We start from the raw sequence: 26,367 nt of genomic DNA on the forward strand, positions 1-26,367 counted from the left end.
CTTCACAGATTACAGCACATGGTTCTTAATAATCTAAAGATTTAGCCTGTTGTCACTTACTTTGGCTTCTCTAATGGCTCTGGTTCTTTTCGGGCGCGTCCAACAGGATTCTTTTCGGCTTCCTCTGCTGTGACCAGATGAAACTCTGCTTCTACTTTACCCTGGACAAAGGTTATAAAAGTAATAATTAAAAGGTAGCTCCTTTATTACTAACAGATAGTCAACCCCCTGTCCATCACTGAGGAAAGAAAGGTTCCTCAGTGATAGGGGTAAATGGGTTAGTGCTCTTTTTGCTCATCTGCTGCCAATCTACGTCCTTTTGTGGTTCTCACACCGCGCCCTTCCTCTTCTGGGGCTGAAAAGCGTTGAGGCCCAGTCGAGAGTCTGAATAATAAAACCTGCAGGAGCAATATGTTGGTATCTGGTAGGGTCTTGCTAAGTTGCATGCATGCGCTAAGCTAATTCTGGCTACATCTCTGGATATATTGTAGGCTGTGAGCCCTCGCGGGCAGGGACCTCCGTCCTCCTGTACCTGTCTGTGACTTGTTTTGTTTATGATTATTGTACCTGTCCCTATTTTGTATGCCCCTTTCACATGTAAAGCGCCATGGAATAAATGGCGCTATAATAATAAATAATAATATCGTTCTCGTAGAGCATTTGGAGCCAACGGAGACGGTGTGTAAAATGTCTGATTACACTTGGACTCTATTGATGTGACTGACAATGAACCGGTCTCTTTTTGACCTACGTATGTGATGTATTTTAATCCCTTATTTAGAAGAACGGTTCCATAAAGCAGAATTTACTGTCAGTTCTCCGGACTTCACAAATGGCCACCAGCCTCGAATTCTTTTCTGCTGAAATATGGAGATCCGGTTCTCATCCTTTAGAGTTGTGGACATACTGAGGTCGCAGCTCTTGGCTGTCTTGGCTCCACGATGGAATCCATTCAGGTTTAATTCCATCGAACCTGGAAAAAGTGTCATATTAGCCTCTTATATGCATAAAAATGCACAATACGCAGATCATCTGTCTGGAAATGTTGTACCCAATTCATTAAATCTAAGCCTAATGTATGGTTTGTATATCAGGGCTTTGTAACTCTTTGGGACTCTTATTTCTTAGGTTGTACTAGAAGAATGTAGGATCTGAAGCTGATTTTCTATGTCTGGCCTCTTAGCCCAAACTTTGGTGGGATGAAGGTACATGGGATCTATTCGTCAAAGGGAACCAATCACCAGGATTTTCCTATATAACCTAAATCCAGTGCTATACTGGCACTATCAGGCTGATTCTATACATACCTTTAGTGGTCAGCTCGGATGTATAGGTTTTGAAATCCAAGAAAGTAAAGTTTATAAAATCGGCAGCTTCTTGAGTGACAGCAGCTGAGGATCAGATAATAGCTGGGGGGAATTCATAGTTATCCCCTCCCCCTATTAGAATTAGCATAAGTATTATACCATGAATGTAACTTTTCACTAGCAGGACCTGTGGTGAGGTCATACCCATGTGACCAGAAGGGGCGGGGCCTCAGCCAACAAAGCTGATATCAGGAAGCAACATTTTTCTACTGGCTGAGACCCCGCCCCTTCTTATCACATGGGTATGACCTCCCCACAGGTCCTGGAAGAGAAAAGTTACATCGTTTGTATAATACTTATGCTAATTCTAACAGGGGGAGGGGATAACTATGAATACCCTCCCAGATATTATCTGATCCTCAGCTGCTGTCACTCAAGAAGCTGCCGATTTTATAAACTTTACTTTCTTGGATTTCAAACCCTATACATCCGAGCTGACCACTAAAGGTATGTAGAGAACCAACTTGATAGTGCCAGCATAGCACTGGCTTTAGGTTATATACGAAAATCCTGGTGATTGGTTCCCTATAAGATCTAAGAGTAACTCTCTGAAAGGTATGAGCCTTCACAAACCAGCCAAGATGGTAGAAAAATATATTTAGCCAGGAAATAAGTCTATAGAAATATAGGAGGATATTGAGTATCTGTGCTACATACCCAAAAAGTCATCAGACGAAAGCCTCTCAAAATCCCAAACCTGGAGCACGAGAACAGCCGGGATTTTACGTTCTGTCTTCTCCAGGGAAAATATATTTTCTCGCTTACTGACCACAACTTGCCTCTCCGCGGGCAGATAATGAAATGGGTAGACAAAGCGCCAGTTGAAATTCCCTTCTCCTGTCAGAGAATTGTAGTGGACGTCTGTCTCTTGGTTGTCATCTTCAAGGCCCTTCAACCATCTACAAAATTAAGGAATAGTTAAGACTTAAAGTAGGTTCACTTGTCAATTGTTATAAATATGTAATTTTTTTAACCGGTGTAAATGCCGCTCTTCTCTTGAGTCTATCCTTGTTTTTCTTTTGTTCCTGCTCCTCTCTATTCCTGAGATACGGTTCTCATGTCCCTGTGTATAAATCTAGTCTTTTTAGACAACTGGGCGTGGTCCTCATGAAGATGCCCACAGAGAAGAGTAGAAGGCCACGTCCACCTACTAAAAGGACAACATTTATACAGTTTAAAGGGAAGAAAGGGTCATATCTCAGGAACGGAGAGGAGCAGGAACAAAAGGAAAGCAATGCCGAATTCAGGAGAACAGCGGCATTTACACCTTGTAAAAAAATACATATTTATGGCAATATGTTGTAATCTGCAATCAGCAGTAAGTGTTCAATTTCTCAGCAGCGCCATCACAGGGGAAATAAATTATTACATAGGGCCCCTTCAATGGGTTTTCTGTAGTGAGCGAGCACTAAAATGTTCACGTGCTTGGTACTTGAATCGAGCAGGTTGGACGCTCGGACAGGCCCAATTCGAGTGTCAAGTATAAAAGAAGTCAATGGGAAACTTGATCATATTTCTGGAATACCTTAACAGGAGGGCTGGGGAGGCCCAAAAATAACTGAAATGGATGGAAACACTGCTGAAATGAAATGGGAACAGCATGGGGAAGATGCCAGAACGCATCTAACTCCTAGGTCACTGCTGGGATTTAAATAAATGATTTCTAAAATCGACGTGGGGTCCCCCTTATTTTTGATAACCAGTCAAGACCGCTGGGGGCTGGAATTGTCATGCTGGGAAGGTCCATGGATACCAGTCCGCAGCCGCCCCAAATGTGGCACATCCTTTGGATGCGTGAATTCTGCCACTTTGCCAGGCTCTTCCCGATTCCCTGCTGCGGTGGCAATAGGGGAAATATTTTTTGGAGTTAATGTCAGCTGTGTAGTGTCAGCTGGCATCAAGCCTAGGAGTTAGTAATGGAGAGGCATCTATCAGAAAAATGTTCCCGCAAAGCTCCTCCGTCGTAGTCCACGTTACCTGAATGCTGCTCCGGTGACTGTGAATAGCAGTAAAGTTCAATGATTCACAGGATCCGGGTAGTGGCGACAACTCTCATTAGCGTCACCGAGTCTCGCTGAGCACAGCATTGAGCTGGTGGCTCCAATGAGAGATGTTATTACAACCTGGCGCCTGTGAATAGCTGTATTCACAGGCACCAGGTAGTAATGACCTAAGTCTATCTAGTTCAACCTTCCTCCACCAATTCTACATTTTGTCCCTAAGTCACTTATAACCAACAATGTTGTGTACTGAGGAAATCATCCAGCCCTGATATAAAAGCTGTTATAGTATCTGCCATTACTACATCTTGTGCTAGGCATTCCACAGTCTGACTGCTCTAACTGATTTTAACAGTCACTGGCGCTGCATTTGGGGAACATGGACTACGACAAAGGAGCTGTCTTTAATCAAATAAACTATTTTTTCCTGTGTGTGTGTGTGTGTGTGTGTGTGTGTGTGTCTGTTTTTTTATTAGTGGGTCAGAAATGGGGGTGTCTGATAGACACCTCTCCATTACTAACCCCTCCTATGGCCAAGAGATGAGGATCCAGTAGAAGGGATCCCACTCAATTAACTTAGAATTTCCTTAAACGAATTAATGAAAATGAGTTTTCTTAATTGGTCAACCGTTAAAATAATAAATTTGTTAGCCTATAAAGAGTATAAATATATACACTGCTGGTTGTATAATTGATGGTAAATGACAACTCTCAACATTCTCTGGAGACTATTGTACTAGATAAGACTCCACTCTTCATTATGGTAGAAAATTATATAACATATACTAAACATATGGAAAACATCACATAATATACGCAGCTTTCACCTGTCTTTAAGATACATATATGAAACAGTACACACTAACCCTTTGACATAGATATCACTTGATTTTTGCCCTGTGAATATATTCTCATCCTCCAGTATCACATCCTCTGTATTCCAAATGATTATCCTTAATTCATAGCTGTGAAAAGAAATAATTCAAATACTTTATATAAAACTGTATTTAAAAAGAATATCTGCAGCAGATGGCAGAATTTACACGTTTAAGGGGAGGAGCTATTAGATTAACACCACCCATGAGGAGCAGAGTTGAGCATTAGTATGCTATTTTCAAGCTCACACATAGTCCAGCATCCATCTTACTTGGGCCCAAAGTATCAGTAGGTTTTTTGTCTATAATTTGTAGTTAGTTTCTGTATATCTTGTTTTCACAGTTTTAGAATTACTATTTAAATTATTATTTTAATATTGTTATAGTAATTATTACAGAAAAAGCTGCTTTACATGCTTCAATTTCTCATGCCATCGTTTGTGCGGCACGGGCAATTTGATGCCCGTGTCACACAATGTTGTAACCCCCGTCACACGTACTTGCCTTCCAAACGTACTCGCTGTGGGCGGCGAACATCCTCTTCCTGAAGGGGGAGGGACGTTCGGCGTCACCGCGACGTCACACAGCGGCCGCCCAATCGAAGCGGAGGGGCGGAGATGAGCGGGACGTAACATCCCGCCCACCTCCTTCCTTCCGCATTGCCGCCGGACGCAGGTAAGCAGCAGTTCATTGTTCCCGGGGTGTCACACGGAGTGATGTGTGCTGCGTCGGGAACATTGAACAACCGGACGTTCGATTTTTAGAAAATGAGCGACGTGTCAACGAGCAACGATAAGGTGAGTATTATTGCTCGATCACATTCGCTCGTAGCTGTCACACGCTACGATGTATCATACAATGCCGGATGTGCGTCACTAACGACGTGACCCTGACGACATATCGTAAGATACATCGTAGCGTGTAAAGCCCGCTTAAGATTATATGGGATGTTCAAGGCCTGTAACATAACATACAGTTCTCAACATTGCAATTGCAACAACAAAAAGGAAAAGTCATAGAATTATGGAAATCACATGATGGATAGACATGTTACTGATGTGCAAATGATGAAAAAATGGAAATTAGATCTTCAAAACAACTCGAGTAAAACGCTCAGAAATACATGGCTTTGGCTGCTATCAATGAGGCTGCTCACAGTAGCATAAGCAACATGCGTCTTGCTTTGTTGAGTTGAAAACTGGATCCGGAGACCCTTTGGAGAAATGGTCGAATCACCGGTTCTACAACTAAATCAATATAATACTGAGCTATTAGTGTAAATGGAATGTAGACAAGTACAATCACACACCATAATCCAGGGAGTAGGACTGGTGTGACATTCCCTAGTCAAGGCTTCCTCATGGCACTGCCCATGAGGTCTCATCGGATTTGAAGAATGTTCCATAGTGATCTATTATTTACTGCAAGTGAAATTGGATGTCACATACCAAGCCTAAGCCAGCGGAAGGAATTTGCACGCCAATGGCTGTGAGCAAAATGTTCAGCTACAGGTGTCATAGAATCATAGAAGACTGTTGTAGCTGTTCTGTTTCAAAAATCAGCTTATGGGATCACCAGTGATGTCCTTTGAATTAGGCCTCTTCAGGCCTAATCAAGAACGAGCGCTCAGAGAAAAGACCTGCATTCATGTGAGCATGATCAGTTTTCTGTTTATTTAGCCAAGGTACAGATTATTTATACCATTTACAGATCAATGTGATATTGCAAAAAAAGGCTTCTAGCTGGAAATTTACAAGTTGATCATATGACCTTTAAGTTTGAGAAAAACAAAAATGTAGAGTCATGCATATGCGATAAGAAAAATATTTAGCAGACTATAATAATCCTTAATCTTGTTTCATATTCCGAAGGCTCCATAATGGCTATGAACCGTCACCAGGTATACTAATGGAACAATAAAATATTTAAAATCAAGAAATATAGAAACTATTAACCCTTCTATATCAGGGTCATCGTGTCCAACTTCCTGCTCAATGCAGGATTCACTAAACCATCGCAGACAGATGTCTGTCCAGCCTCTGTTTGAAGACTTCCATACAGGGAGAACTCTGCACCTCTTATGGCAGCATGTTCCACTCATTGATGACCCTCACTGTCCAAAAGTTTCCCAGAACTGAGTTTGCAATTTTTGCTGCTGCATCACATTATTGACTCATGTGCAGTCTGTGATCTATTAGTATACCCAATTTTTTTTAACACATGTTGTTGCTTAGTTATTTTGCTCCCATTCCTCCCATTCTGTAGAGTCTGCCCTCGCCTACTATATCCTCACCCATCCCTTGTAGATTGTGAGCCCTCACAGACAGGGTCCTCTATCCTCCTGTACCAGTCTGTGCCTTGTATTGTTTATGATTATTGTACTTGTCCCTATTATGTATACCCCTTTCACATGTAAAGTGCCATAGGATAAATGGCGCTAGAATAGTAAATAATAATAATATTTTGTTTTTCTTGCACAGATGTAGAATTTATTTACTCCCTATTAAATACCATTCTATTAGTCTCTTCTAGTTTTGCATCATTTGCAATTTTGATTAGTTTTCTCACAGATCCATCTGAATCCATTATCTGTCTCCTCTAGTGTTTCCTATCCCTTCTAGTTTTGTATCATTTGCAATTTTGATTAGTTTATTCACAGATCCCTTATCTAGATTAAATTGACCTCATGCCACCACTCTCAAAGGCTATCATAGTGCAGAGAAATACAGCAATTGAGCCTGGAATGAAGGTCCTTCTTCAGTGATGAGTCCCGCTATTGTCTTGGATGTAATGATAGCCAGAGATTGATTTAGAGACTATGCATGTTGTATATGCCAAAAAGACGCTTCCACGAGGAACTGTAAAACTGTCCAAAGAGTCATTTTTCAACATGACAATGCCGGGGCATATGTTGTCTGTGCTACTATGAGCAGCCTATATTTGAAACCATGTCCTACAGGTTCTCCAAAACTTGTCTCCCATTGAGCACTTCTGGGATGTCATTAGCCGGTGATTACACAAGGAGCTGCCAGCAGAGGATCTTGATGATTTGCATACGTAGCAGAGCATTCCTGAGACGATCATTAATAACCTCACTGATAGCAGCCGAGGCTGTAAGTGACGACATTTTTGCACATGGCGCTCATTCTCCAGAATGAATACCTCTAGAAGTTTTGAACATTTTGACCATTTTTTCATGATTTACAAATCCGTAACCTGTTTATCCATCCTGTGATTTCCATCATTCCACACCTTTTCCTTGCTATTGGAATTTGAGTGTGGAGGAGTATATAATCTAAAATCTGAATTTGGATTATTTAAAATATCTGTATCCCAGTATTCAGACCGGGTCGGCTGAAGGTCCAAGCACCCGCAGTGACAGACCCATAGGGCGTATGTACCTACAATTTCCTATATTCAATCGTTCAGCACTAATAGAAATTTATATTACTGTACTAATTCAGTAAGAATGGAAACAATAACAACATGTAAATATAAAAAAAATATCTAAACCATAAAGTAAAATTAATAAAAAATTTCAAGACATATTTACCCCTTTGGTTTTCGGGGTGAGATATCAACAGGAGGGCCTGGAAGAGGCAAATCAGTTGGAAACATGTCCACCCACATCTGTATCCGTCCCTATGAAAATAGAGCCCATATTGGGACAGTTATGATCATATATCAGACAGGGTTTTTTCTTATAAATTAGTACATTTCTCAGCTATTTTGCCTTAAAGTGGTTGTCATACTTGGGACATATATGGAATATACTTAATATGTGCCATAAATGTCTGATTGATAGGGCTCCCACTAATATGTCGATATGACCTGTTGTCATATGCCCCTGCAGTGTTGGTTGCGCATGCGCAGCTTTCTCCATCTCTATGGGATTTACAAACAATCTTATGCAACTGGATAGAGCAAGCCACGCATGTGCAGTTACTTCTCCATTCTCACCAATACTCCAAAAATGTGGGACCCCCGATTTATTCGTCATTTATAGAAAAGCCAGAAGCTCTTTGATATGTGACTGCGCATGCACATAATAACTTTTCAATAAATCAGAATAAGGGACATCATTGTTTCATTATATTTATAAAGTATACATAATTGGAAGCAGATACTAACAATCTGCACCCTATTTTTCAGTTCTTTGTATTTTTTGAGAAATGCTAAGGGAAGCTCTGCAGCAGATGAGGATTGTAATATAGGACAATCTGAAAATACAGAGTGTCATGATCCAGGCCGGCTTTTCCCTGCTGCTGGTTACACCCAGCTCTGGCCTGGTCATGTCAGGGGTTAACGTCCCTTGCCTCGTTCTGGATCCCAGGACGCTATATATTGCCTCTCTAGCTATGGCTCAGTGCCAGTGATATTTCTGCCTTGCAGCTTGTATACTGATTCTGGTGAGTGTTCCCGATCTGTTCTGTCTCCCTGCTAATGTGTCCTGACTTGTACCCTCCCCCTGTTTGTCTGCCTGTCCCGGTCCCTGACTTCCCTCTCCCGTCTGTTGTTTGTGTTTCCCTCTGCATTCCTGATCTCCCGGCTTCCGCTTCGGTTCTGTTTTCTGACTTTGATATTAATCCTCCCTTTGAAGTGACTCGACTTTCCTGGCTAGACCCTGACTGTTTGACTACTCTATTGCCCCCTGGTGGTTCGCCTGTTAACTGCCTGCTGAAGTTACTCTGCTGTACTTCAGCTGCCATTTCGTTACAGTGTTTCTTTGTCTCTCCTTCACTACTCTGCTGCCACCTAGTGGGAATTACAGTGTACTACGTCTTACTAGCCTTTGTACAGCGTGACTTAGTTATTTTATAGCGATGGTCAAATAAGACACTAATGGAGTTTCAAGGCGGGAACACAAGTATATGTAACTTATATATGACTACATACTTGTTCCATTCCAGGCTTATCCCTGTGATACAAGGCTCGGGTTTCAATGTGTTCAGGAACCAGTTTACATCCGATTCCCGGGATCTCTTTCCAGGAGTGAAGAACTTTCAGTGCAAGGTGTTCATAGGATTCCACTTTTTCATCTATTGTGAGGCAGAAGATATAGATTAAAAGAGATAAATGGTGCACCATGTGCCGCCATAAAGTGCCTCTGTACCGCACTATAGCATCTGAATGATTCCCCATCAATGTCTATTGCTAGGAACCCCTGCAGTATGAAGCAAAAGTGAGTATGAGGTGCAGAACCAGACAAGGGGGCACATATGGACCAAACACTGCCCCCAGCCAATTTTGTTCGCCCTCGTAAAAATAGATAAGCCTACACTCACCTCCGGTGCAGCTGTGGTTGCAGCGATGTCTAAAACCGCGTTCCAGGGGCCCAGGTGCCATTATTAATCAGCGCCAGCTTCATTCTCCCCACCTTCAAATGTTTGAGCAGGAAGTCAGCGCAGCACTCACCATACTACTCAAATGCTCGAAGTCGTGGAGACAGACCAAACACCAGGCACTGATTGGTAATGGGGCTCGCGTATCATGACAATATCATATGGGCCCCGAAAATGCGGCTCTAGACATAGCTGGGACTGCGGCCGCACTGGAGGTGAGTGTCACACTAGTTACAGGGAAGTACCAAGCAAATGGTAAAAGGGAAGTGAAACCCTGCACCTAGGGAAGGGGGAGATGGTGACACATGACCAAGCCTACTGCTAGGCCCTGGCTTCTCTCATCACCCTAGATAGGTTCCGCACCTATGCACTGAGCTGAATATCTGGCTCTAGGCAAACCCGGAAATAGGTAGGGAACGGATGAGATGAGCTCTTCGTCAACCCCACTAGGTGCTAAAGGACATACAGGGTAACAAACAAGGGAAAATAACAAACAACTTATCTCAAAGAACAGCAAAGAAAAAATGGAGTTTCCAAGTCCATTAAAAAATTGTAAATTTTATTTTATTTTATCACATAATAAATTAATTACAAAAGATCATATACAAAAATACATTACAGAAAAAAAGTGAGGCAAAAGAAGGGGAGGAAAATACCCCCGGGCAAGGTGATAAGGCTACAATAACATGTGGGGGTTAAGTATTAACCTTTTCCAAGAAGGGTACAATCCAATTACAACTGCATTCCTATCAGCAGTGGATTAGTCACAATGGACCTAAAGGCCCCGTCACACTAAGCAACATCGCTAGCAACATCGCTAGCAACATCGCTAGCAACATCGCTGCTAACGAACAACTTTTGTGACGTTGCTAGCGATGTTGCTGTGTGTGACATCCAGCAACAACCTGGCCCCTGCTGTGAGGTCGTTGGTTGTTGCTGAATGTCCTGGGCCATTTTTTAGTTGTTGCTGTCCCGCTGTGAAGCACAGATCGCTGTGTGTGACAGCGAGACAGCAACAACTAAATGTGCAGGCAGCAGGAGCCGGCTTCTGCAGAGGCTGGTAACCAATGTAAACATCGGGTAACCAAGAAGCCCTGTCCTTGGTTACCCGATATTTACCTTCGTTACCAGCCTCCGCCGCTCTCACTGTCAGTGCCGGCTCCTGCTCTGTGCACATTTAGCTGCAGCACACATCGGGTAATTAACCCCATGTGTGCTGTAGCTAGGAGAGCAAGGAGCCAGCGCTAAGCATTGTGCGCTGCTCCCTGCTCTGTGCACATTTAGCTGCAGCACACATCGGGTAATTAACCCCATGTGTACTGTAGCTAGGAGAGCAAGGAGCCAGCGCTAAGCATTGTGCGCTGCTCCCTGCTCTGTGCACATTTAGCTGCAGCACACATCGGGTAATTAACCCGATGTGTGCTGTACTAGGAGAGCAGGGAGCCAGCGCTCAGTGTGCGCTGCTCCCTGCTCTCTGCACGTGTAGCTGCGTGAGCTGGTAACCAAGGTAAATATCGGGTTGGTTACCCGATATTTACCTTAGTTACCAAGCGCACCATCTTCGACACAGCGCTGGGGGCTGGTCACTGGTTGCTGGTGAGCTCACCAGCAACTCGTGTAGCGACGCTCCAGCGATTCCTGCCAGGTCAGGTTGCTGGTGGGATCGCTGGAGCGTCGCAGTGTGGCATCTCACCAGCAACCTCCTAGCAACTTACCAGCGATCCCTATCGTTGTTGGGATCGCTGGTAAGTTGTTTAGTGTGACTGGACCTTTAGTAAACTGCAGTCCATTGTGACTAATCCACTGCTGATAGGAATGCAGTTGTAATTGGATTGTACCCTTCTTGGAAAAGGTTAATACTTAACCCCTACATGTTATTGTAGCCTTATCACCTTGCCCGGGGGTATTTTCCTCCCCTTCTTTTGCCTCACTTTTTTTCTGTAATGTATTTTTGTATATGATCTTTTGTAATTAATTTATTATGTGATAAAATAAAATAAAATTTACAATTTTTTAATGGACTTGGAAACTCCATTTTTTCTTTGCTGTTCATGTAGTCCTTTTGGAGTAGTCTATAATGTCTTTTGACATCCTTTTGTAGGAACTATGGAAATGTTTGTATTACAACTTATCTCAAAGTAGATACAGGGAGAGGGACTGCAAAATGTAACAAAGTTCTCCAGATGATTACAAGCTGACTACTTGCACTCAGGATCTGTAGGAAATTAGAACTATCACCAACACCGAGTAAAAGGAGGTGAAGGTATATAGTGCCAACATGCAAATGCTGATGAAAAGCAGCTGAAAGGCTGAGGAACTCCGCAGGGTCCTAAAGGGAAAGGGATGAAAACCAAGCAGAAATGATAGATGGTCATGGAGCTGTTTGCGCAGCCAAACGCTGTGATCTTCTATAGCCAGACACCACAGGACTGTCTGTCACCCCTGACACACCCGTGACAGTGAGTATAGGCTTATTTATTACGGGGTTAACAAGCGGAATGTGTAAGGCTTATCCAAGTAGTGGATAACCACTTTAAATGTTCCACAATTTGGGATTCAATTAATATAGATATATTACTCTGTGGAAAGGTGTGGTTCTAACTCGTTAGGAGAAATAAGTTTATTCAATAAGAGCCAGTCAGAGTTTTTCAATTTACATATAAGATGTGGCAATGAATATGATATCACTAGTGATGAGCCAGCACTGCCCTGGAAGTGGCACTTGGCGTCTACCTGTTAGGCGCTTAGTCAAGCCCCTCCCATGTCTGGGAAAGCTTCGGTTGCCCCTGTGGTCCAGTGGGTCCACTCACGCTCGCCACCTCAAAATGACACTCGTCTCACGCTCGCGGCAAAGTTTGAGCTGAGTGTGATTAGCATATAGCATCCAATTCTATCACATCCAATGCTATACACTAGTGACCGCGGCCTTAACATGATCCGTTGCTAAGAGTCAATGGATAAAAAAAAAAGTTCAAACACTTTACCTTGTTCAGTTTTAAAAAATGGACACAACATGGATGCAAAGTGGATGTAAAAATGGAAATGGATTTGTGACTGTAGCCTTAAATGTAGGGATTTCATCCAAGTTTCAATGTATGAGTTCAGATATTACATTAATATTTATCAGCAGCACATTATGCCGCTCACTTTTCGGCTCCTCGCGGGGTCATTTCATGAATATTCATGCTTGAAATAAATGGATTCAACAGACTGACTGCACTCATTACATCATTTCATCATTAGTGTTCACTAATCTCAATTTAAAAAGTAATGCAATTTTTGGGAAAAGGTATAATTGTGTTTTTTTAGGGTCATCTTTGTGTCATTTTTTTTCTAAAGATGTGTCTTCTGTTGAATTATGGTTGAAAGGTAGAAGAGTAATAGACAGAAATGAATGAGAATCTGAAGAAAGTTTACATTCCAGGTTTCAGTGACTTTTGATCGTCTGTAGACATAGGAGTGACTTCTAAAGTTGAAGTAAATTTCTTAAAATTAGTTTATGGCTACAAAAAAATTAGGTCTGGACTCAATCAATTTGAACTGAATCGAAAGTGCCGTGAAAAGAAGTTTATTATCCTCTGAGGTCTCTCCAGATGCCAAAGCAGGGTGAGGTTATAAAAGATGGCCCCACCTGCCTTTGTATTCCAGCAATCGCTGCTCCCTGTCCAGTCCTCGGACCTCTCTTTGGGTTTTAGCTATTCCTCGTACCACTGACTAGACTTCGTGGGGTCACTTGTATTTGAAAATTAGTATCAAAACACCTAAAGAGATAATCGAAAACTAGACGTCTAAGGAAGATGTGAAAACCATAGACTGGAAAAAATTAACAGTGAAGGATAGAGGAGCCAGGGAGCAGCAGCAGAGGGACGGAGTGTCACAGGGTATGACCAGATCACTAGGAATAGGAGAGCCTAAACTGGTCCCCAGGCTGGGGGAACCCTAACTGACCTTGATCCCAAAGATACGTCTGAAGGTGACGATGTTTGGGCCGCCTTCCTTGCCCTAGCTCCTGAACAACCCTGGTTTAGTGGTACCCCACCCAGGAGAGGGTCGGGACAGGAGTGATTAATCCCACACAATAAACAGGCGGGGGAACAAGCAAAACCAAAACTCACAGAGGTATAGACAATATATGATCAGGTGGAAACTAAAGGAAGGGAAGAAATAATTGGACAACAAGGGTATTTCCACAACACACCAAACACCACACAGACGTTCACCAGCAACTGGATATCAAAGAAAAAGGACCGGGATCTCATAAAGCTACCATCGGCATGGGAGCCAGGCTCCACCCTCTTAAAAAGGGTGGAGGTGACTGTGATAGGTCTTCTGCAACATGTGACTCGAGCTGTAATCCGCAGTCTAGCAGGAATTAATTCCTGCAAGCCTGATTACTATCAAGAGCACAGCTAGTCAACGCCCAAGTCTATCCAACTCAAAAGCAGGATCATGTGGACTGTCTGACTCAGATCAGAAGTAGTCCTGACACTTGGCGAGTTTTGAGGCAGACACTGTGTGACATGGGGTAGGGGCAGGCCTAGGACACATGAGTATAGTATTTTATTATTTTTTAACCACTTTATGGTTCTCAAAAGAAATCCCGCAAAATGTCAGGTATTTTGATGCATTTGTTCAAAACTAAACATGAAAAATTTGAATTCTGGAGAATCTGAATTTTTCGTGAAATTGGTGACCAATCTGATCTGTTTAGAATTAATTCTCTCGTTTGCCTTCTATTTTTTCCTTAAGACCATGTCCCTTCAGGACGATCTCAATTCAAATGGCATGCTGGAGCGTTAAGGCTGACATTGTGGCTACCAAAGCGGAATAATGTGGCAGGTACAGTATATGGAACATTTTGTCTAACATGAGAGATTTTCGATGTAAAAAATCTTAGGTGGGGACCGTGGTTGGCTCATTGCTGACATGTCTTTGCGCGGTCTGCATGGGCCGAATCCTCTGCAACGAAGGGTGAATGACTTCAATAAAGATCATCCTTCACCCCTAACCGGGATGTTCTGCACTTACCGTCTTCATCAAATATGGTTTGTCCTGAAAAAACTTTGCTTCCAATCTGTATCTGACCCGGTTGGAAAATTGGGGCAGGGAGCTTGTTGTCTTTACATAGTTTGGTCAGTATCTCTGTGGGCTTGGTGCTGTCCCTCCAGGCGTTGTATCCCTCTCTAGAAATAAGACAATATGTCATTTAGTCATAAAATATGTAAGGTTTGGGATGAAAGGTATGGTCACGTTCCTCCTTCGCGCCTATTTGCAGTTTGTACAAAGATCGTTTCTGAGCAGGGGGCGACAATGAGCTCAGAACAAAGCTCCATCCAGGTCAAAGGAAACATAAAAATCCCTGCTCAGTCCTGATGCATGATGGGAGTGGTGTCCATAACAGAAAAAGAGTTAGCTAACCTTTATTATTTTTCTTTGCCATATTATTTAGGAACATAGACTTCTCAAAAAAGGTTAGGGATATTTGGCTTTTGGGTGATACTTATGCAAAAAGTTCATGGTACAGTGATATCTTATCATGAAAGTAGAAGGCATTTAATTAGAAGCAGCAATGGTGATTTCCTCATCTCAAGCAATTTCATGAAACGAAAGCCAGCACCAGTGGTGGGTACACCCCCACCCACTAAAAATGTCACTGTATCAATAACTTGTCATGTGGCATTGAGCATCAATTTCAGCTGACAACGACGCCTCCTGCTGGTTACCAGAGAAGTTATAGTCTGCGGAGGCATCCCACTCTTCTTGAAGGGCGGCCATCAGGTTATTGAGGTTCTGGGGTACAGAGTTACGGCCTTTACACAGTGACTCAGCTGATCCCATAGGTTTTCTATGGGATTCAGGTCTGGAGAAAGTGCAGCCGCTCCATCTGAGGTCCCCCAGTCTCCAGCAGCTGTTCCCTAATGATGCGACCTCAATGAGCTGGAACATTGTCCTCCATGAAGATGAAATTAGGCCGGTGTTGCTCATGCAGAGGCACAATGACTGGATTAATTGTTATTCCAGTAGTAGGCGCTGTCACTGAACCAGTCACACAGTGTAGGGCAGTTCTGTACTGACTAGATACAATGGCCCAAACTGTAACACCACCACCACCAAAGGCTCGTCTGGTGACAACAGTGGCTGATGCACAGCGCTCTACTTGACGTCTCTATTATTGTTGGTGGCCATCATTTCTGCTCAGCGTGAATCGACATTCATCAGTGACCAGTAATGAAGCTCACTGGCTCCTCTTAAAGCGTAGATGATGCCTGTGTCTGATAAGTGTGATCAGGTACTTTGCAGGTCATCTAGCACACAGACCACACTCACCAGGCTCATGTAAATGGTTTTGAATGGTCTGACATGACACTCGTGGGCCTCTCACCTCCCTTAAATGTCCCTGGAGTTCTGTGACATTCATCATCTGGTTCTAAAGGGCATTATTCACAATGAAGCCGTCATCAGTATGGAATGTGGCCAAATTACGTCCACGTCGTTGTCTTTCTGTGACTCTTCCAGTCTCTCTGTATCACTGTACAACCTGCTGGTGACACTGTGACGCTCTAAGCTCAGTGACCACTTTCATCTGGGATCATCCTGCTGGAAGCCTCACAATGGCGCGGTGCTGCTGATTAATTGTTAGGTGTCGTCTTGGTCTCATGATGTCAAAATATGAATAGCGTGATGAGGAGGACTGATTAATACCAATTCTAATTGAACTACAAAATGTATTGGACAATTCATGGATCAAACACCTGATGTGAATTTTGCCATTAAGCTCATTGTTAGAAATCAGCAAGTTGTGCAAAAAATACTGAAACAGCTGGACATGAGCAATCAAAAGATGAGAGAAGGTAACATTAAGTTACCTGAAGAAGTCAGAGAGCATATAGGATCATCCTAAAATTTCACTTGAAAGCCAAATATCCATAACTTTTTGTAAGTAGATGACTATATACATATATATATGTATATCTAATATATATATTATATAGAGTAATGTTTTCAGGCGCCACTGTAGCTCAGTGGTTAGCACTACAGTCTTGCAGCGCTGGGGTCCTGGGTTCAAATCCCACAGAGGAAAACATTTGCAAGGAGTTTGTATGTTCTCCCCGTGTTTCTGCTGGGTACTCCGCTTTTGTGAACCCCAATGGGGACAGTGTTGCCAATGTATGTATGTAAAGCACTGTGGCATCAATAGCGCTATGCACCGCGTGCAGAATTATTAGGCAAGTTGTATTTTAGAGGATTTTTTTTATTATTGATCAACAACTATGTTCTCAATCAACCCAAAACACTTGTAAATATCAAAGCTTAATATTTTTGGAAGTTGGAGTGGGTTTTTTTTTAGATTTGGTATCTTAGGAGGATATCTGTTTGTGCAGGTAACTATTACTGTGCAGAATTATTAGGCAACTTAATAAAAATCAAATATATTCTCATCTCACTTGTTTATTGTCACCAGGTAAACCAATATAACTGCACGAAATTTAGAAATAAACATTTCTGACATGCAAAAACAAAACCCCCAAAAATTAGTGACCAATATAGCCACCTTTCTTTCTGATAACACTCAGCAGCCGACCATCCATAGATTCTGTCAGTTGCTTGATCTGTTTACGATCAACATTGTGTGCAGCAGCCACCACAGCCTCCAGACACTGTTCCCAGAGGTGGACTGTTTTCCCTCCCTGTAGATCTCACATTTTATGAGGGACCACAGGTTTTCTATGGGGTTCAGATCAGGTGAACAAGGGGGCCATGTTATTATTTTTTCATCTTTTAGATCTTTACTGGCCAGCCACGCTGTGGACTAGTTGGATGCATGTGATGGAGCATTGTCCTGCATGAAAATTAGGTTTTTCTTGAATCATACCGACTTTATGTACCACTGCTTGAAGAAGTTGTCTTCCAGAAACTGGCAGTAAGTCTGGGAGTTGAGCTTCACTCCATCCTCAACCCGAAAAGGTCCCACAAGTTCATCTTTGATGATACCAGCCCATACCAGTTCCCCACCTCCACCTTGCTGGCGTCTGATTCGGAGTGGAGCTCTCTGCCCTTTACTGATCCATCCTCTGGCCCATCCATCTGCCCATCAAGAGTCACTCTCATTTCATCAGTCCATAAAGCCTTTGATAAATCAGTCTTAAGATATTTCTTGGCCCAGTCTTGACGTTTTATCTTATGTTTCTTGTTCAAAGGTGGTCGTTTTTCAGCCTTCCTTACCTTGGCCATGTTCCTGAGTATGGCACCCCTTGTGCTTTTTGATACTCCAGTAACGTTGCAGCTCTGAAATATGGCCAAACTGGTGGCAAATGGCATCTTGGCAGCTTCACGCTTGATTTTCCTCAATTCGTGGGCAGTTATTTTGCACCTTTTTTGCCCAACACGCTTCTTGCGACCCTGTTGGCTATTTGCCATGAAACGCTTGATTGTTCGGTGATCACGCTTCAAAAGTTTGGCAATTTCAAGACTGCTGCATCCCTCTGCAAGACATCTCACAATTTTGGACTTTTCAGAGCCCGTCAAATCTCTCTTCTGACCCATTTTACAAAAGGAAAGGAAGTTGCCTAATAATTAAGCACACCTTATATAGGGTGTTGATGTCATTACACCGCACCCCTCCTCATTACAAAGATGCACATCACCTGATTTACTTAATTGGTAGTTGGCTCTCAGCCTATACAGCTTGGAGTAGGACAACATGTATAAAAAGTATCATGTGATCAAAATACTCATTTTCCTAATAATTCTGCACACAGTGTATAAGTGAATACATATTATTATTATATTTTGTAATATTCAGAGTTTGTTTTCTATTTTTTTAAAGTATTGTGTTGTCATTTTACTTTTTTTTACTTTTTTATATTTCGATTGATGAAGCTTGGACTTCTTAGTTGCTTAGCGAGTTGCAGTTATTATTGGTACCATTTTGAGGTAAATACAACCCTTTGATTGCTTTTTATTCAATGTTTTGGGGTGGGCAACTGATCTTCGTTCACCTAAGTGTACATACACATTTTTTTCTCTGCATTTTTGTTTCGCATCATTTTACTTTCCTAGCAAAGTGATTGAGATTTCTGAAATCTCATGCACGCTGCTTATTTTTGGCTTATTTATTTTGAGACTTTTCAGATCTGCAGCATATACATTTATACAGCATTTTTCATTCATTCTAACCCTCATTATGCCTAGGAAAACATGCATAAGAAACACAGGCAAAAGTTTTTTTTCTGTCAATTGTATTTCAAGGGAGGAAGGAGACGATCTCTAGCGCCACCTATTGGAAGTAGCAATCCTAAAAGTCAAAAGTGGCCCATTAACGAGCCTTATCATATGACTAAGGATTTATGCCCATCAGAACCCCAATTTGTAGACACAGTGTCTCGGGGTGATTGCCCCTCGTCAGTGCAAAGTTTGGGATCTGGCAGTATGAGAAGCTATCGTGTATGAGAAGCTATCGTGTATGAGAAGCTATCGTGTATAAGAAGCTATCGTGGGGGGTCTTAGACCCTTTTCTGTCAATAAAATGCAGAAATGTCTGCAGCAAATACTGAAGATATGCACACACCCAACAGGAGAAGGTCAGGCTACCTCCATACACAATTGATCGGTGGCCGCCAATATTACAAAAATCAGTGAATCTGGTTGACTTTGATCTAATGTGTAATGCCATTAGTCGCTTTCCCAATCTGTGTTCATAGTTTTAACGAATGGCTACTAAAATTTTGACCAGACTATCTAATGCCTGATGTCTCAGTGTCACCGTTGTTGGTGGAAATCTGCGCTCAAATTAAAAATATTGCTCAATTTCTCATCTTTAAGGCTGCTTTACACCTTACGATATCACATACGATATCGTATGCGATCGTACATGCCCCCATCATATGTACGGCACGTTCAATTTGTTGACCGTGTCGCACAAACGATTAACCCCCGTCACACGCACTTACCCGTCCATACGACCTCGCTGTGGGCGGTGAACATCCACTTCCTGGAGTGGGAGGGACGTTCGGCGTCACAGCGACGTCACGCGGCAGCCGGCCAATAGAAGCGGAGGGACGGAGATGAGCGGCCGGAACATCCCGCCCACCTCCTTCCTTCCGCATTGCCGGCGGGAGCCGCGGGACGCAGGTAAGATCTGTTCATCGTTCCCGGGGTGTCACACACAGTGATGTGTGCTACCCCGGGTACGATGAACAACCTGACGCTCAATTTTTAGTAATTGAACAACGTGCGTGCGATCAACGTTTTAACGTTCAATCGCAATCGTACGGAGGTTTCACATGCTACAATGTAACTAACAATGCCGGATGTGCGTCACTTACGACGTGACCCCGCCGACACATCGTTAGATAAATTGTAGCGTGTAAAGCAGGCTTTAGACTCCCGATTTTAGTAGAAAGGTTAAATAAGTACAGAATTATATTGCTTTGTTAGTCTTCCTCCTCCAGCTACACCAATAAGTAGGGGCGCCTCACTGATGAAGACCCTCTCAGTTTGAGAAACGTTAGCCTAATCCTACAATGGGGAAAAAAATGTGTTCAAGCAATAAAGATATTTTTTTCACATTTTTTTTTAATCCTTTAGATTAAAATGTGAGAAATTTTTAAAATTTGAACCCATGCAATTTTCCAACGTCCCCTAAATAATGTGTTATTACTACATAGGATTCATCCACAATGGCAGCCAGAATTGTAAACACCTGAAAACCAATAAATCAGTGAGATGTGTTTAGAGCCAGGAGGACACAATGGATGTATTTCATGTCATTTCCTTGTCTTATATTTTTCTAAGCTCCAATACCCCATCTCCCAGACACATTTGTCCTCATTAGCAGATGTGTGCGCACATATCTTACATCTCGTATTGACTTTGTAAGCCGCACGTTGCCCGGTGTCTGCTGTAGAAGCGATTTTCCAAATCAATTTTCGTCTCACCAATGAGGTCGTCTGTCCCGATCAAGTCATAGTCGTATATCACGATGGTTAATAGGGATTCTTTCGGGAAGGTAGCTTGGATTTCAAATGATCTGGTAAACACAAGGAATGGGGTAAAGGGGTTGCGTGTTTGTTCTTGGTACATAATATACAGGAAGATGTAATGGAGAGATTGATTAAAGAATTAAAATACTGTTTTCTTATTAACGCTGTCAAATTTAGACTATGAACACATTGCACTCAGCTTTGGGTATCTCCCTCCTATCTCCCTCCCAGACTATATTAGCCGGATTTAAAGTCCAGTGGAATATATCAACCATTATATGTAAAAGAAATGCATAAGGAATATCATGCTTCTTTGCAGGATTCTTTTATCACGGTCGTCTCCCTGTTTTTGGAGACTAGTGACAGTTTTAGGACTGGAACCTCTCATCTCCATTTGGGACTCTACATTTAAATGTTGTTTCATTTCTTTTGGTTCTGAAATAGTTAATGTCCGTTTTGCTGCTAGCAGCTTTCCAGCAGTGCAGGTCAGCTGCACCTGCTCTGTAGCCACACCTTCTTGTGTTTAAGTAGGTAGGTTTCCCAGCAATCTTTGCTGATTACACAAAACCATTTGTATTGTGGCCGCCTGGGTGGAAGGAGCTGCTATGGATTCGTCCTGATATTGTATTTTCTCCATTTTGGTTGTTTATCCTATGTTTGTCTCCTCTACCCTCTTGTCTTATTAGTGCAGCGGTGGGTCTAGTGAACCTCACCGGCCTCTCACTAGTCAGGACATCTATAGGGTTCCCCAGTGTCTCAGGGTGCTGCTCGGCAACAGTTGCGAAGACTGTATAGAGACTGGCTAGGAGAGTAGGGACAGCTACAGGTGAGGATAGGACGTGTTCCATCTACCCTCTCACTAGCGCCAGGGCCCACCATTGTAATTGTATTCCCAGTGTCCCCCCTTGTTTGTGGTGGTGTTGTGTTTTTCGTTGTGCGTCAGAAATCAGTTGGTCTGAACACACTCACCATGCTTGTAGCGTGACATCTTTTTTGAAAGTCGTTACACCAATGCATAACACCCCACTCTTTTTGATTAGATAATATCAGATTAAAGGGACTGACTTATCAGTCATACGGGGATTATAAAGCAGGCACCATCCCCTATAAAACAGAACGGAGAGCCATGAAGAAACTCCCACTATGGCAGACCTAGCCAGTCCATTTATTACACGGTTGGCCATGGCGGATACATTTCTGGCTATAAGTGGCAAGTGCTGGTGATAACGACTAGTCACTGGGGGTTAGAGAAGCCATAACTCATAACCAGCTTGTTGTCTAGCGTCGTCTTACACTAGAAAATCTACCTACAAAGGGAATATACTGACAATCTACAACACTGCCTGAAAGGTCTGTTCACCCTGCCTTTCTGATCTATCACTGAAGATACCAGGAGTGGTGAAGTAAGAAGAGGCTGCTCACACTGCTGTCCACCCTGTGTATCTGAACTAATTCTGGAGATGCAAGGGATGCAGTCATAAGAAGAGGCTGCTCACACTGCTTACAACCCGGTCTATATAATCTATTACTGCAGACACTAAGAGTGCTGATGTAAGAAGAAGATGCTACTCACACTATGCGTCCACCCTGTCTCTCTGATCTAATGCTTAAGATACCAGGGGTGCTTAGGTAAGAAGAAACTGCCCACACTCCTGTTTACCCTGTCTATGTGATCTAATACTTAATGTACCAGAGGTGCTGATCTAAGAAGAGGCTGCTCACACTGCTGTACACCATATCTATTTGATCTATCACTGGAGATACTAGGAATGCTGAGGTAAGAAGAGGCTGCTCACACTGGTATTCACCTTATCTATCTATCTGATCTAATGCTGGAGATGCCGTGGGTGGTGAGGTAAAAAGAGGCTGCTCACACTGCTGCCTACCCTGTCTTTCTGATGTATCACTGTAGATACCAAGAGTGGTGAGGTAAGAAGAGGCTGACTGCTCACACTGTTGTTCACCTTATCTATCTGATCTAATACTGGAGATTCGAGGGGTGATAAGGTAAGAAGAGGCTGCTCACACTGCTGTTCACCTTGTCTATCTGATCTAATACTGGAGATTCGAGGGGTGATAAGGTAAGAAGAGGCTGCTCACACTGCTGTTCACCTTGTCTATCTGATCTAATACTGGAGATTCGAGGGGTGATAAGGTAAGAAGAGGCTGCTCACACTGCTGTGCATTTTGTCTAACTGATCTAATGCTGGTGAAACCAGGGATGCTGAGGTAAGAAGAGGCTGTTCACACTGCTGTCTACTCTGTGTTTCTAAATGTTGAGTAGAGGTGTTAACTTGAACATAGCCTGAAAGTAGATAGTATAGAAGCTCTCCCGGTTAGTGGAGTAGAGCTTCCTACTGCACATACTTACCGACATCTGTCATATTGGCATTTTAGGACCGGTTTCTGCCCTTGAAAAAAGACAATACCATTCTACTGTACTATAGTGATTACCTTGCTTTACAAAAATTAATATGATTATTTAATTAATAAAATTATATTTATTTTTCTTCCCAATCCTGTAGAACCTCTATAAATAGGGGCTTAAAGAAAATGAAAAGTTGATGAGTTGGAGATGTTAGTAGTGTTCTGCTCACCGTCCAAACACCGGATTCAACTGCTTTGGAATATAATTGTCTCGATCTTTGATTTCCGTCTTTCCCAGTCGCAGGACAATGTACGGATCAGATTTTCCATCTGGATCAGCCGGGCTGAGGTTAATTCCCTGGAAGAGATCACATCACTGAGGTTATTACGTATAATCTATTGTAAAAGTTGCTATGGTCACTAATGGGCATCATTGTTATAGATTATGTTCTGCTCAGGATTAGCATCTGCTGATGTAAAAAATGGAGGAAGGGTTCATAGCGTTGTATGGAGTACAATATTGTGGCACAGAGAACCGCTTAAAGGACCATGGTAAAGGATGTGGAGTCAATGCCAGTCTTTTCCATACCTTGCATTGCCCCCTTTCCAATATAATGTACTGTTGCAAAGTTTACAGTTAGCCATAACATACAGAGCATAATCATAGGGTCCGAATAGTATTGCATTCAAAGGATCTGATGTGAATATAAATTTTAATGCAATGCAGTACCACAACTAAAATACATAGCAAAAAAATATACCATATAGTGCTCAAATAATACCAACATACAGTGATAAAACAATGGCTCCAAACATAAAGTAGTGTAACAATATTTTACTCTACAAAGTATGTATAATACTGAAGGATGCTGTCTGATTAAAGAAAGTAAAAAAAAACAAGTAAATGAGCTTTAAAATATTGGTCCGAAAGTAAAACCTATTTCAATCCTAAATGCCTATTTATTGTAATGATCTAATTACTCTTCTAATATATTTTAATTAAAAATTCCCTACTGTTCCCTCTTTAACTGCTTTATTTATTTATTTTTTATTACTTACTCTGATGACGCTTTGTTTGAGAATCCCAGTGCCTGCTGGGATAGTGAAACAAAGAGTCATCAGGGGGCAGAGGCCGAGATCACTCCCCCCAGCCATGCTGAAGCCTCTGACCCCTCCCTGAAATGAAGCGTCATCAGGGGCAGAGGCTGAGGTCACTTCCCCCAGCCACGCTGAAGCCTCTGACCCTTCCCTGAAACAAAGCATCATCAGGGGGCAGAGGCTGAGGTCACTTCCCCCAGCCAAGCTGAAGCCTCTGACCCCTCCCTGAAATGAAGGGTCATCAGGGGGCAGAGGCTGAGGTCACTTCCCCCAGCCATGCTAAAGCCTCTGACCCTTCCCTGAAATGAAGCATCATCAGGGGGCAGAGGCTGATGTCACTTCCCCCAGCCATGCTGAAGCCTCTGACCCCTCCCTGAAATGAAGCGTCATCAGGGGGAAGAGGCTGAGGTCACTTCCCCCAGCCACGCTGAAGCCTCTGACCCCTCCCTGAAACGAAGCGTCATCAGGGGGCAGAGGCTGAGGTCACTGCCCCCGGCCACACTGTAGCCTCTGACCCCTCCCTGGAATGAAGCGTCATCAGGGGGCAGAGGCTGAGGTCACTTCCCCCAGCCATGCTGAAGCCTCTGACCCTTCCCTGAAACGAAGTGTCATGAGTGACACAAATTTTAGTGGCTGGGCTAGCCCTGAGCATGGGTCGGTTGTCGATTCAGATGGATGCTCAGTAGATTCTTGTCACTGTGCAATATGCACAATGGGATCCTTCATTGGCTCTGAGCAAAAGTAAAAACATCCTTGATTTATAAGTGTATAATGGGTGCTAGCGATGGTATCCCAGGCAATGCTTCATAGTGGTCGTGGTAAGAGGAACGTCCCCTGTCAGTGCATCTTTCCATCTCCAACATATATTCTTGTATCATTACGTAGAAACTTACGCAGACAATATAGACTCGGATGAGAACTTTCACAGAGTGGTTTAGAGGGATTCCCTGTAAGATTCTCATTTGGCGATTATCCATAGAGCTTGAGAGGTCATCCATGCTTTTAGAAATGCTGAAGCAACCCTTAGGTAAGGAAAGAAAAATTATCCATATTAGTAGTTGAATATTCATCAAAATCCCACAAATCATTAATTCTGATGATGCATCTGACCCCCGGATCAAAGCTTTATTCTCATAATGTGTTACATTAAATAAATGAAGTTATCTTGTAGAAGAGGAAGAGGAAAGATGGATGGTGACCGCAACCAGATGGATGGTGACCAAACAAGACAAGTCAGGAGTCAAAACCAATTCAAGGGTTTCTGACAATTTTGACAACCCCTTTTTTCAATCGAAACTGGTCTTGCAATCAGCTCATTGCCATGGGCAGTTGCATAGTTAGGGGCTAATTGCCAGTGGATGCCAAACATCCACTTTATGTTTGTCAGAGTATTTAAAGGGAATCTGTCAGCAGGTTTTTGCTTTGCAATCTGAAAGCAGATTAATGTAGGGGCAGAAACCCTGATCTCATTGATGTGTCACTTACTGGGCTGCTTGCTGTCATTTTCATACAATCATTGTTTGCTTTTCTGCAGATCTAGCACTGCTCTGAATGCTGAGCCCTGTGTAATCAAGCCCAAACATGCACTGTGTATTGACAGAAAACTACTAATCAGTGCTGGGGGCAGAGTTACACAGATCAGTTGACTAGGAGACACGAGACGGCTAGTCTTGTAATGATAATCTCCTGCTGATAAAACACTGATTTTATTGAAATAGTAACACACAGCTCAGTAAGTGAAACATTGCTGTAATCAGGGTCACAACCTCTACATCACGCTGCTTTCCGATTGCGTAGCATAAACCTGTTGAAAGATTGCCTTTAAAGGGTTATAAAAAGGAATGTGAAATAAAGTCTAGCTATGGCTCTGAAATGACTGAGGAAAGCTGCAATATCCGAACACGTCTACAGGGAGCCATGCATACAATGCAGGTAGTAGCTGGAGTGAAAATGTAGCATTTGGCTGACCATGTACTACTTGCTGTTGGCCCACAGAAAAGAGGTCTTGAGTTTCTTAAAGAATAGAGTGCAAATGACTTACCTTAAATTTACCAATAATCCTGTCATCATGGACACTATGGTCCTCATCGTTGGCTTTGCCCCTTAAAAGCTCAAATGTTCTCACCCAGTCTTCAAAGTTCTGAAATTCACTCTCCAGTTCCCCATCATATATCTGAAACAGAGAAACAGATCTTTAAAGGATCACTCCAGAATATCTTTTTATTTCACCACTGGAGCGGTGCCTTAAATATAAGTCACCTGCCCCCTGTCTTATACTCACCTGCCGACATCTTCTTCTGATATCACCGCCACTCCAGTCGGTCTCCTGTGATTTC

The 26,367-nt window shown here is 42.7% G+C and overlaps 1 protein-coding gene across 1 annotated transcript in view; it reads right to left on the reverse strand.

Annotated features, from left to right (window-relative positions):
- The window catches only part of FER1L6 (fer-1 like family member 6), a 242,150-nt gene that overhangs the window by 20,593 nt on the left and 195,190 nt on the right, over positions 1 to 26,367 (reverse strand). The window contains exons 30-40 of the mRNA XM_075352889.1: positions 26,073 to 26,204; positions 24,925 to 25,053; positions 23,164 to 23,291; positions 20,443 to 20,613; positions 14,613 to 14,767; positions 9,139 to 9,281; positions 7,796 to 7,884; positions 4,234 to 4,332; positions 2,025 to 2,266; positions 810 to 973; positions 61 to 161 (exon numbers count right to left, since the gene is read on the reverse strand). Coding sequence (XP_075209004.1) covers positions 61 to 161; positions 810 to 973; positions 2,025 to 2,266; positions 4,234 to 4,332; positions 7,796 to 7,884; positions 9,139 to 9,281; positions 14,613 to 14,767; positions 20,443 to 20,613; positions 23,164 to 23,291; positions 24,925 to 25,053; positions 26,073 to 26,204 — 1,553 coding nt within the window. The remainder of the gene's footprint in view (positions 1 to 60; positions 162 to 809; positions 974 to 2,024; positions 2,267 to 4,233; positions 4,333 to 7,795; positions 7,885 to 9,138; positions 9,282 to 14,612; positions 14,768 to 20,442; positions 20,614 to 23,163; positions 23,292 to 24,924; positions 25,054 to 26,072; positions 26,205 to 26,367) is intronic.

Source organism: Anomaloglossus baeobatrachus, chromosome 6 (genome assembly GCF_048569485.1).
Source record: "Anomaloglossus baeobatrachus isolate aAnoBae1 chromosome 6, aAnoBae1.hap1, whole genome shotgun sequence".
In the NCBI taxonomy this organism is placed as follows: Eukaryota; Metazoa; Chordata; class Amphibia; order Anura; family Aromobatidae; genus Anomaloglossus; species Anomaloglossus baeobatrachus.